At 43.8% G+C, this 12,551-nt stretch overlaps 1 protein-coding gene across 1 annotated transcript in view; it reads left to right on the plus strand.

Moving 5' to 3' along the window:
* LOC117598987 (deleted in malignant brain tumors 1 protein-like) overlaps window positions 1-12,551 on the plus strand; it is a gene marked incomplete at its 5' end in the record, with an annotated part of 43,570 nt that overhangs the window by 16,487 nt on the left and 14,532 nt on the right. The window contains 5 exons of the mRNA XM_053239393.1: window positions 415-729; window positions 3,501-3,815; window positions 3,897-4,175; window positions 7,190-7,507; window positions 9,265-9,579. Coding sequence (XP_053095368.1) covers window positions 415-729; window positions 3,501-3,815; window positions 3,897-4,175; window positions 7,190-7,507; window positions 9,265-9,579 — 1,542 coding nt within the window. The remainder of the gene's footprint in view (window positions 1-414; window positions 730-3,500; window positions 3,816-3,896; window positions 4,176-7,189; window positions 7,508-9,264; window positions 9,580-12,551) is intronic.

Here is a 12,551-nt window from a genome sequence, read left to right on the forward strand (position 1 = left end):
TAATGCTTCCCATTTATGCACAAAATAATTTTTGCATCAAGACAAGTTTAAATGCCATTCTTTCTAGCAACTCGAGTAAACCTTCTGTGGCAGGGACTTATCAACAGGCTTAAAATATTTTGCACTGACTGCAATCATTTTGAGGAAAAAACGTGCAAACCTTACATAGCTTTTACTCCAGAAAGGCTCGTTTTCCAATAGCCACGTTTCTTTTTAATAGCTACGCGTTTTATTCTGTTGAACAAATTCACTATTCTCAAGCATACAAGAATTAAAACTAGGGAAGCGCAAAATTTTCTGTAATCTCAACTGCTTCTAGTCTTCTAGTATTATTTCACTGTAGAGCTCATGAGCGTTGCTGACAGAAAAATGATTAATTAGTAAAACCTTCTGTCTTTTTACATAATAAATCAGGCTGTAATGAGATCAGAGTGGTGAATGGGCCGAGGAGCTGTTGCGGTCGAGTGGAGATCCAGCACAGAGCCCAGTGGGGAACAGTGTGTGATGATGACTGGGACTTAAAGGATGCAGAGGTGGTGTGTAGACAGCTTGGATGTGGTAAAGCCGTCAGCGCTCCTCAAAGTGCCCACTTTGGCGAGGGAAGTGAACCAACCTGGCTGGATAATGTGCAGTGTAATGGAACTGAGAGCTACATAGATCAGTGCTCACACAATGGATTTGGAATAGAGAACTGTGGACATGGTGAAGATGCTGGAGTTGTGTGCTCAAGTAAGTTTTTCTTTTGTGGCAGTATCCTGTTAAACGTGAATAAATGTATATAATTATTATTATATATTTTTTTGTTATAAGACTTGCAGGCTCCCACATTGACTTGGATCTCCCCAAACTCTGTGGTCTCACCTGGAGAAGTCCTTCAGCTCACATGTACCACACCCGGCCCAACGTGCATCTCTGTAGACTTCAGTTTGTATAAAACTGGGACATCAATAATGACACAAACTGCAGATTCTACAACAACATTTACTCTGACTGTAGATGCCTCACATCAGGGCCAGTACACCTGTGTCTATTCATACAGGGAAAGTACCTCCATATCATCCAGGAGCAACTCCATTAACATCACTGTAGGTAAGTGGAGAGAGGACCTTATTCTGAACAGCATTAAGTGATCGATTAATAGTTTAATAAATTTAATTGATTACTCATAATTTAAATATTTTTTAATTATCTTAATTAACAAATCTAACACATAAATAATGTTAGTAATGGTAGTAATGGTTGAATAGGAGGGCTAAAATATTCTACTACCTGTCAGTACCTCATCATTAATATAATGCTGGATATTTACATTTACATTTTACATTTATGGCATTTGGCAGCCTCCCTTATCCAGAGCGACTTACAATAGTGCTTTGGAGTCTATCAAGAATACATTCTGATATTGGCTGACTAGGTCACAAACTCGCAAAACCATCAGTCCAAAACTCTGTTGGGGAGGTAACAGACAAGCGCTCAGACAATACATTCTTTTTTTTTCTTTTTTTTTGGTAAGTGCTAACTTAAGTACTTTATGAAGGGGTAAGTCTTTAGATGTCGTTTGAAGACTGCCAGTGACTCAGCTGTTCAGACATCTAGGGGAAGTTCATTCCACCACCTTGGTGCCAGAACAGAGAAGTGTCTCGATGCATGCCTTCCTTGTACCCTGAGAGATGGTGGGACCAGTCGAGCAGTGCTAGAGGATCCCTCCGATCGTGGTGCCGTGCGAGGTGTGAAAAGTGCTTTGAGATAAGTGGGTGCTGGTCCGTTTTTGGCTTTGTAGGCAAGCGTCGGTGTTTTAAATCTGATGCGGGCAGCTACAGGAAGCCAGTGGAGGGAGCGTAGCAATGGGGTGGTGTGTGAAAATTTAGGAAGGTTGAAAACCAATCGTGCAGCTGCATTTTGGACCTGCCAGGGGTGAGTTGCAGTAGTCCAGTCTTGAAATGACAAGGGATTGAACAAGCACCTGAGTGGCCTGTGTGGAAAGAAATGGACGAATTCTTCTGATGTTATAAAGGAGAAATCGACATGAGCATTGTCAGATTAGCAATGTGAGAGGAGAAGGACAGTTGATTGTCCATGGTTACCCCAAGGTTGTGTGCAGTAACCGAAGGCAAGATCAGAGAATTGTCTAGGGAGATTGCAAGATCCTGAGATGGGGATGAATCACCTGGGATGAACAGCAGTTCAGTTTTGGTGGGATTAAGTTTCAGCTGATGAGCCTTCATCCATGATGAGATGTCTGCCAGACATGCTGCTACCCGAGCAGAAACATGAGTGTCTGAGGGAGGGAAGGAGAGGATGAGTTGAGTGTCATCTGCATAGCAGTGGTATGAAAACCCATGTGAGGATAGGACCGCACCAAGAGGTCGGTTATAGAGGGAGAACAGGAGAGGACCAAGTACTGAGCCTTGTGGGACACCAGTGGAGAGTCTGCGGGGAGCAGATGTGGATCCCCTCCATGTCACCTGATATGACCAACCTTCCAGGTAGGAAGCAAACCATTGCCATGCTGCACCACGAATTCCTAGGCTCATGAGGGTGGACAAGAGAGTCTTGCGGTTCACTGTGTCAAACGCTGCTGAAAGTTCAAGGAGGATGAGGACTGAAGACAGTTTGGCTGATCTAGCAGCACGTAGCTTCTCAGTGACGGCCAAAAGGCAGTCTCTGTGGAGTGTGCCGATTTGAAGCCAGACTGATTGGGATCTTGGAGGTTGTTCTGTGAGAGATAGCAAGACAGCTGATTGTAGACGGTTCGTTCAAGGGTTTTAGAAAGAAAAGAGAGAAGTGATACCGGTCGGTAGTTGCTGATGTCAGAGGGCTGTAGAGTGGGTTTCTTCAGGATGGGAATAACCCTTGCTCTCTTGAATGAGTTTGGTACATGACCAGATGTCATGGCCAGCATCCCTGTGTGAATATGATAACATAGTAGAATGAGCGCATTAATATAAATCTGTGATTTGCAGATGCGCTAATGTCACAGCTGTTGTTACAGAAATTACCCAACACTTTCTGACCGATTAGATTTGAGAGTTCTAACTATGGTGAATTATTCAGTAGCTACAGTGACACTATTATAGTGTACGCTTTAATGCTTCCCATTTATGCACAAAATAATTTTTGCATCAAGACAAGTTTAAATGCCATTCTTTCTAGCAACTCGAGTAAACCTTCTGTGGCAGGGACTTATCAACAGGCTTAAAATATTTTGCACTGACTGCAATCATTTTGAGGAAAAAACGTGCAAACCTTACATAGCTTTTACTCCAGAAAGGCTCGTTTTCCAATAGCCACGTTTCTTTTTAATAGCTACGCGTTTTATTCTGTTGAACAAATTCACTATTCTCAAGCATACAAGAATTAAAACTAGGGAAGCGCAAAATTTTCTGTAATCTCAACTGCTTCTAGTCTTCTAGTATTATTTCACTGTAGAGCTCATGAGCGTTGCTGACAGAAAAATGATTAATTAGTAAAACCTTCTGTCTTTTTACATAATAAATCAGGCTGTAATGAGATCAGAGTGGTGAATGGGCCGAGGAGCTGTTGCGGTCGAGTGGAGATCCAGCACAGAGCCCAGTGGGGAACAGTGTGTGATGATGACTGGGACTTAAAGGATGCAGAGGTGGTGTGTAGACAGCTTGGATGTGGTAAAGCCGTCAGCGCTCCTCAAAGTGCCCACTTTGGCGAGGGAAGTGAACCAACCTGGCTGGATAATGTGCAGTGTAATGGAACTGAGAGCTACATAGATCAGTGCTCACACAATGGATTTGGAATAGAGAACTGTGGACATGGTGAAGATGCTGGAGTTGTGTGCTCAAGTAAGTTTTTCTTTTGTGGCAGTATCCTGTTAAACGTGAATAAATGTATATAATTATTATTATATATTTTTTTGTTATAAGACTTGCAGGCTCCCACATTGACTTGGATCTCCCCAAACTCTGTGGTCTCACCTGGAGAAGTCCTTCAGCTCACATGTACCACACCCGGCCCAACGTGCATCTCTGTAGACTTCAGTTTGTATAAAACTGGGACATCAATAATGACACAAACTGCAGATTCTACAACAACATTTACTCTGACTGTAGATGCCTCACATCAGGGCCAGTACACCTGTGTCTATTCATACAGGGAAAGTACCTCCATATCATCCAGGAGCAACTCCATTAACATCACTGTAGGTAAGTGGAGAGAGGACCTTATTCTGAACAGCATTAAGTGATCGATTAATAGTTTAATAAATTTAATTGATTACTCATAATTTAAATATTTTTTAATTATCTTAATTAACAAATCTAACACATAAATAATGTTAGTAATGGTAGTAATGGTTGAATAGGAGGGCTAAAATATTCTACTACCTGTCAGTACCTCATCATTAATATAATGCTGGATATTTACATTTACATTTTACATTTATGGCATTTGGCAGCCTCCCTTATCCAGAGCGACTTACAATAGTGCTTTGGAGTCTATCAAGAATACATTCTGATATTGGCTGACTAGGTCACAAACTCGCAAAACCATCAGTCCAAAACTCTGTTGGGGAGGTAACAGACAAGCGCTCAGACAATACATTCTTTTTTTTTCTTTTTTTTTGGTAAGTGCTAACTTAAGTACTTTATGAAGGGGTAAGTCTTTAGATGTCGTTTGAAGACTGCCAGTGACTCAGCTGTTCAGACATCTAGGGGAAGTTCATTCCACCACCTTGGTGCCAGAACAGAGAAGTGTCTCGATGCATGCCTTCCTTGTACCCTGAGAGATGGTGGGACCAGTCGAGCAGTGCTAGAGGATCCCTCCGATCGTGGTGCCGTGCGAGGTGTGAAAAGTGCTTTGAGATAAGTGGGTGCTGGTCCGTTTTTGGCTTTGTAGGCAAGCGTCGGTGTTTTAAATCTGATGCGGGCAGCTACAGGAAGCCAGTGGAGGGAGCGTAGCAATGGGGTGGTGTGTGAAAATTTAGGAAGGTTGAAAACCAATCGTGCAGCTGCATTTTGGACCTGCCAGGGGTGAGTTGCAGTAGTCCAGTCTTGAAATGACAAGGGATTGAACAAGCACCTGAGTGGCCTGTGTGGAAAGAAATGGACGAATTCTTCTGATGTTATAAAGGAGAAATCGACATGAGCATTGTCAGATTAGCAATGTGAGAGGAGAAGGACAGTTGATTGTCCATGGTTACCCCAAGGTTGTGTGCAGTAACCGAAGGCAAGATCAGAGAATTGTCTAGGGAGATTGCAAGATCCTGAGATGGGGATGAATCACCTGGGATGAACAGCAGTTCAGTTTTGGTGGGATTAAGTTTCAGCTGATGAGCCTTCATCCATGATGAGATGTCTGCCAGACATGCTGCTACCCGAGCAGAAACATGAGTGTCTGAGGGAGGGAAGGAGAGGATGAGTTGAGTGTCATCTGCATAGCAGTGGTATGAAAACCCATGTGAGGATAGGACCGCACCAAGAGGTCGGTTATAGAGGGAGAACAGGAGAGGACCAAGTACTGAGCCTTGTGGGACACCAGTGGAGAGTCTGCGGGGAGCAGATGTGGATCCCCTCCATGTCACCTGATATGACCAACCTTCCAGGTAGGAAGCAAACCATTGCCATGCTGCACCACGAATTCCTAGGCTCATGAGGGTGGACAAGAGAGTCTTGCGGTTCACTGTGTCAAACGCTGCTGAAAGTTCAAGGAGGATGAGGACTGAAGACAGTTTGGCTGATCTAGCAGCACGTAGCTTCTCAGTGACGGCCAAAAGGCAGTCTCTGTGGAGTGTGCCGATTTGAAGCCAGACTGATTGGGATCTTGGAGGTTGTTCTGTGAGAGATAGCAAGACAGCTGATTGTAGACGGTTCGTTCAAGGGTTTTAGAAAGAAAAGAGAGAAGTGATACCGGTCGGTAGTTGCTGATGTCAGAGGGCTGTAGAGTGGGTTTCTTCAGGATGGGAATAACCCTTGCTCTCTTGAATGAGTTTGGTACATGACCAGATGTTATGGAGCCATTGATGATAGTGGTGATGAAGGGGAGGAGGTCTTGAGAGATGGTCTGGAGCATTGTGGAAGGGATTGGCTCCAATGGGCAGGTGGTAGGATTGCAGGATAAAATGATTTGCAGGATCTCTTCTGTCGTTAGTTTAGAAAACTGTGTCAGCGAATAAGAAGGAGAATCCTCAGTGTGTAGTGTAGGAGTAGGAGTAGAAGTGAATGTCTGGCAAATTTTTCCAATCTTCTCATCATGAAAAGTGGCAAAGTCTTCAGCAGTCAGGGAGGATGGAGCAGGAGGAGCCGGTGGGTTGAGTAGTGAAGAAAAGATGTTGTGGAGCTTGCGAGGATCTTGTGCAGAGGATTCCAGCTTTTCTTTGTAGAAGGCAGTCTTAGCAGAAGTCACTTCAGATGAAAGTTTGGACAGGAGAGCACGCGAAGAGACAAGATCTGTGTCGAGTTGCGATTTCTTCCACTTCCTCTCTCTTCTGTTCTTAATTCTCTCCAATTACTGCAAGACACAGTAGCCGGAGCAGGGCACGATAGCCAAGGAGCAGGGCAAGAAATCTTCCTGGGTTTAGAAGATAGAGGACAGAGGAGGTCCATGGATGAGGAAGGTGAGGAGAGGAAAGTGTCAGTGGCTAGCTCCAATGGTAGGGAGGAAAAGGATTGAGGGACAGGAAGGGATGATAGGGTGCAGGAAGCTATGGAGGGAGGGGAGATAGAGTGGAGGTTTTTACGAGTAGGAGAGAAGTATAGATGGCTGGTGGGTTTAGGCAGGATTGGGAGGGTGATGGTAAAGGATACCAAGAGATGGTCAGAGACGTGGAGAGGCGTAGCAATGATGTCTGTAGTAGGAAAGGTGCGGCTGAATCATCCTTTACCCTGATCATTCCTTTCAAATCAAACTAAAGTCCACTTTTGTTTTTCAGCCTTTACCCTGATTGCTAAGTTTGTGCTCACAGCAGTCTGTACACTTGAACTTTTATGGAGTTCTGTCGGCGTCACTAAATACAAATCAGCTGTGTCAGAAATGCACTTTTGATACGGCTGATCAACATACACACACGAGTACGAAGAATGTCACCCTTTCCAAACTTTTTGTAATTGGGTCTGAAATTGTAGTTCAGTCTGGATCTGTTCATTCATTATTTTCAGTAAGACTCACACTGACTGGCTTTTATATTTGAGGTTCCTAACAAACAATGCCTGTTGTTCTCTAGTAAACTTACAGCAGCCCAACATCTCCTTCACTGCCACTGGTGGATGGTTCCACTGGGGGCCTAACGGACCAGAAGTGACTATTGGCTACGGATTCTCCGTCATTTGCTCCATTAAAGCTCAGTATCCAGGAGGTTCCTTTCACTTGGCGATCAGCGGATCCAACATCACCAGGACTCAGTCAGCTGTTAATCACTCAGCTGTCTTCCTTTTTCCTAAGGCAGATTGTGTCCATCAGGGAAACTACAACTGTACTTATGAAGTTAACGTGTCTTCACGTACCTTTACTTCCACCAAACTGCTGGCCATCACTGTGAAAGGTATATTAAAAATAATTTGTTCTTTACTAAATGAAATGCAGTAAAAAAAAATATTTTTTGTTAATTGCAAATAAGATTATGTGGATTCCAAAAACTCTACCTTATATTTTTTTCCTGAAAAAGAGACATGGCTTAGCCCTTCTTGCCCATTTATACCAGCCAGGCCTGATGTTTGTTCTTGTGTTCCCGTTTGGGGTATAGTATGTGAGACAAAAGAACAATAGGGAGAAAAATATGGCATGGGCGTCAAAGACTCCACACGTGGCAGATGGCCAGTAATAGAAACTATAGCAATGGTGCCACTTACAAAAACAATGTTCCAAAGTGCAGGAACTTTAATGGAAAAACAGAACTTGGGGGCTTATTCCTCCTCGGTAAAACATAGATCACTGACTAAGTGATTATGATGTTAAGTGGAGTGAGATCGCGTGCAAAGATGAGAGAGGTCAGAGAGGGGAGATTTGCAGCAGTGCACGGGAATCTCTTTGTTTAAAAGAAAGCTGATTGTAAACTTGGTTTTTAGATTCAAAATCATAACAGCTGAAACTACATACAAACAATTCTAAGCAGTACTTTCTTCTCCTGTCCAATATGTACCATCTCATTTGTGTAGTATACAGTTCGTAGTGAAGACGTATGTGGCTCGATCCTTCCGATCCTTTTCGCGCTCTGAACGGCAATGTAGTATCCAGCTTGTCCATGTGTGTGCAGTTAGCATCTGTCAAGGATCCACTCTGTGCGAACAGCAATGCACCATGTTTGAGTTTATCGTCATGCGTACATGCAGTTTGAGGGTTCATCTGCAGTTTGGTCGGCTTCAGAAATAGTGGTGACTCTGCCACCCACTGAAAGAGATGACGGTTGAACAATGTCAGTTAACTTGCCCAACAAGGGAAATACTAACAAAACTGTGTTGCTGGGTGGAAGTGGTTGATTTTCCACTGATGAGTACTGTCTGTTCTCTGAGGCACATCAGACTAGACAGAGGTGTGAGCCTTCTCTTTTAGAGCCCATCACACAGAAAACAGCCAGAGAGAGGCCAGACATTGGCGCCTACATCCGTTTTTTGCTTCACCAGTCTGACGACGTTCTATTACTGTTACAGAAGAGGGCTCCTTGTGTTTGGTTGTGGGGTACCTACAGGAGCATCTGCCAGCATCCCTGTGTGAATATGATAACATAGTAGAATGAGCGCATTAATATAAATCTGTGATTTGCAGATGCGCTAATGTCACAGCTGTTGTTACAGAAATTACCCAACACTTTCTGACCGATTAGATTTGAGAGTTCTAACTATGGTGAATTATTCAGTAGCTACAGTGACACTATTATAGTGTACGCTTTAATGCTTCCCATTTATGCACAAAATAATTTTTGCATCAAGACAAGTTTAAATGCCATTCTTTCTAGCAACTCGAGTAAACCTTCTGTGGCAGGGACTTATCAACAGGCTTAAAATATTTTGCACTGACTGCAATCATTTTGAGGAAAAAACGTGCAAACCTTACATAGCTTTTACTCCAGAAAGGCTCGTTTTCCAATAGCCACGTTTCTTTTTAATAGCTACGCGTTTTATTCTGTTGAACAAATTCACTATTCTCAAGCATACAAGAATTAAAACTAGGGAAGCGCAAAATTTTCTGTAATCTCAACTGCTTCTAGTCTTCTAGTATTATTTCACTGTAGAGCTCATGAGCGTTGCTGACAGAAAAATGATTAATTAGTAAAACCTTCTGTCTTTTTACATAATAAATCAGGCTGTTATGAGATCAGAGTGGTGAATGGGCCGAGGAGCTGTTGCGGTCGAGTGGAGATCCAGCACAGAGCCCAGTGGGGAACAGTGTGTGATGATGATTGGGACTTAAAGGATGCAGAGGTGGTGTGTAGACAGCTTGGATGTGGTAAAGCCGTCAGCGCTCCTCAAAGTGCCCACTTTGGCGAGGGAAGTGAACCAACCTGGCTGGATAATGTGCAGTGTAATGGAACTGAGAGCTACATAGATCAGTGCTCACACAATGGATTTGGAATAGAGAACTGTGGACATGGTGAAGATGCTGGAGTTGTGTGCTCAAGTAAGTTTTTCTTTTGTGGCAGTATCCTGTTAAACGTGAATAAATGTATATAATTATTATTATATATTTTTTTGTTATAAGACTTGCAGGCTCCCACATTGACTTGGATCTCCCCAAACTCTGTGGTCTCACCTGGAGAAGTCCTTCAGCTCACATGTACCACACCCGGCCCAACGTGCATCTCTGTAGACTTCAGTTTGTATAAAACTGGGACATCAATAATGACACAAACTGCAGATTCTACAACAACATTTACTCTGACTGTAGATGCCTCACATCAGGGCCAGTACACCTGTGTCTATTCATACAGGGAAAGTACCTCCATATCATCCAGGAGCAACTCCATTAACATCACTGTAGGTAAGTGGAGAGAGGACCTTATTCTGAACAGCATTAAGTGATCGATTAATAGTTTAATAAATTTAATTGATTACTCATAATTTAAATATTTTTTAATTATCTTAATTAACAAATCTAACACATAAATAATGTTAGTAATGGTAGTAATGGTTGAATAGGAGGGCTAAAATATTCTACTACCTGTCAGTACCTCATCATTAATATAATGCTGGATATTTACATTTACATTTTACATTTATGGCATTTGGCAGCCTCCCTTATCCAGAGCGACTTACAATAGTGCTTTGGAGTCTATCAAGAATACATTCTGATATTGGCTGACTAGGTCACAAACTCGCAAAACCATCAGTCCAAAACTCTGTTGGGGAGGTAACAGACAAGCGCTCAGACAATACATTCTTTTTTTTTCTTTTTTTTTGGTAAGTGCTAACTTAAGTACTTTATGAAGGGGTAAGTCTTTAGATGTCGTTTGAAGACTGCCAGTGACTCAGCTGTTCAGACATCTAGGGGAAGTTCATTCCACCACCTTGGTGCCAGAACAGAGAAGTGTCTCGATGCATGCCTTCCTTGTACCCTGAGAGATGGTGGGACCAGTCGAGCAGTGCTAGAGGATCCCTCCGATCGTGGTGCCGTGCGAGGTGTGAAAAGTGCTTTGAGATAAGTGGGTGCTGGTCCGTTTTTGGCTTTGTAGGCAAGCGTCGGTGTTTTAAATCTGATGCGGGCAGCTACAGGAAGCCAGTGGAGGGAGCGTAGCAATGGGGTGGTGTGTGAAAATTTAGGAAGGTTGAAAACCAATCGTGCAGCTGCATTTTGGACCTGCCAGGGGTGAGTTGCAGTAGTCCAGTCTTGAAATGACAAGGGATTGAACAAGCACCTGAGTGGCCTGTGTGGAAAGAAATGGACGAATTCTTCTGATGTTATAAAGGAGAAATCGACATGAGCATTGTCAGATTAGCAATGTGAGAGGAGAAGGACAGTTGATTGTCCATGGTTACCCCAAGGTTGTGTGCAGTAACCGAAGGCAAGATCAGAGAATTGTCTAGGGAGATTGCAAGATCCTGAGATGGGGATGAATCACCTGGGATGAACAGCAGTTCAGTTTTGGTGGGATTAAGTTTCAGCTGATGAGCCTTCATCCATGATGAGATGTCTGCCAGACATGCTGCTACCCGAGCAGAAACATGAGTGTCTGAGGGAGGGAAGGAGAGGATGAGTTGAGTGTCATCTGCATAGCAGTGGTATGAAAACCCATGTGAGGATAGGACCGCACCAAGAGGTCGGTTATAGAGGGAGAACAGGAGAGGACCAAGTACTGAGCCTTGTGGGACACCAGTGGAGAGTCTGCGGGGAGCAGATGTGGATCCCCTCCATGTCACCTGATATGACCAACCTTCCAGGTAGGAAGCAAACCATTGCCATGCTGCACCACGAATTCCTAGGCTCATGAGGGTGGACAAGAGAGTCTTGCGGTTCACTGTGTCAAACGCTGCTGAAAGTTCAAGGAGGATGAGGACTGAAGACAGTTTGGCTGATCTAGCAGCACGTAGCTTCTCAGTGACGGCCAAAAGGCAGTCTCTGTGGAGTGTGCCGATTTGAAGCCAGACTGATTGGGATCTTGGAGGTTGTTCTGTGAGAGATAGCAAGACAGCTGATTGTAGACGGTTCGTTCAAGGGTTTTAGAAAGAAAAGAGAGAAGTGATACCGGTCGGTAGTTGCTGATGTCAGAGGGCTGTAGAGTGGGTTTCTTCAGCTTGGGAATAACCCTTGCTCTCTTGAATGAGTTTGGTACATGACCAGATGTTATGGAGCCATTGATGATAGTGGTGATGAAGGGGAGGAGGTCTTGAGAGATGGTCTGGAGCATTGTGGAAGGGATTGGCTCCAATGGGCAGGTGGTAGGATTGCAGGATAAAATGATTTGCAGGATCTCTTCTGTCGTTAGTTTAGAAAACTGTGTCAGCGAATAAGAAGGAGAATCCTCAGTGTGTAGTGTAGGAGTAGGAGTAGAAGTGAATGTCTGGCAAATTTTTCCAATCTTCTCATCATGAAAAGTGGCAAAGTCTTCAGCAGTCAGGGAGGATGGAGCAGGAGGAGCCGGTGGGTTGAGTAGTGAAGAAAAGATGTTGTGGAGCTTGCGAGGATCTTGTGCAGAGGATTCCAGCTTTTCTTTGTAGAAGGCAGTCTTAGCAGAAGTCACTTCAGATGAAAGTTTGGACAGGAGAGCACGCGAAGAGACAAGATCTGTGTCGAGTTGCGATTTCTTCCACTTCCTCTCTCTTCTGTTCTTAATTCTCTCCAATTACTGCAAGACACAGTAGCCAAGGAGCAGGGCACGATAGCCAAGGAGCAGGGCAAGAAATCTTCCTGGGTTTAGAAGATAGAGGACAGAGGAGGTCCATGGATGAGGAAAGTGAGGAGAGGAAAGTGTCAGTGGCTAGCTCCAATGGTAGGGAGGAAAAGGATTGAGGGACAGGAAGGGATGATAGGGTGCAGGAAGCTATGGAGGGAGGGGAGATAGAGTGGAGGTTTTTACGAGTAGGAGAGAAGTATAGATGGCTGGTGGGTTTAGGCAGGATTGGGAGGGTGATGGTAAAGGATACCAAGAGATGGTC

The sequence above is a fragment of the Pangasianodon hypophthalmus genome, chromosome 13 (genome assembly GCF_027358585.1).
Source record: "Pangasianodon hypophthalmus isolate fPanHyp1 chromosome 13, fPanHyp1.pri, whole genome shotgun sequence".
In the NCBI taxonomy this organism is placed as follows: Eukaryota; Metazoa; Chordata; class Actinopteri; order Siluriformes; family Pangasiidae; genus Pangasianodon; species Pangasianodon hypophthalmus.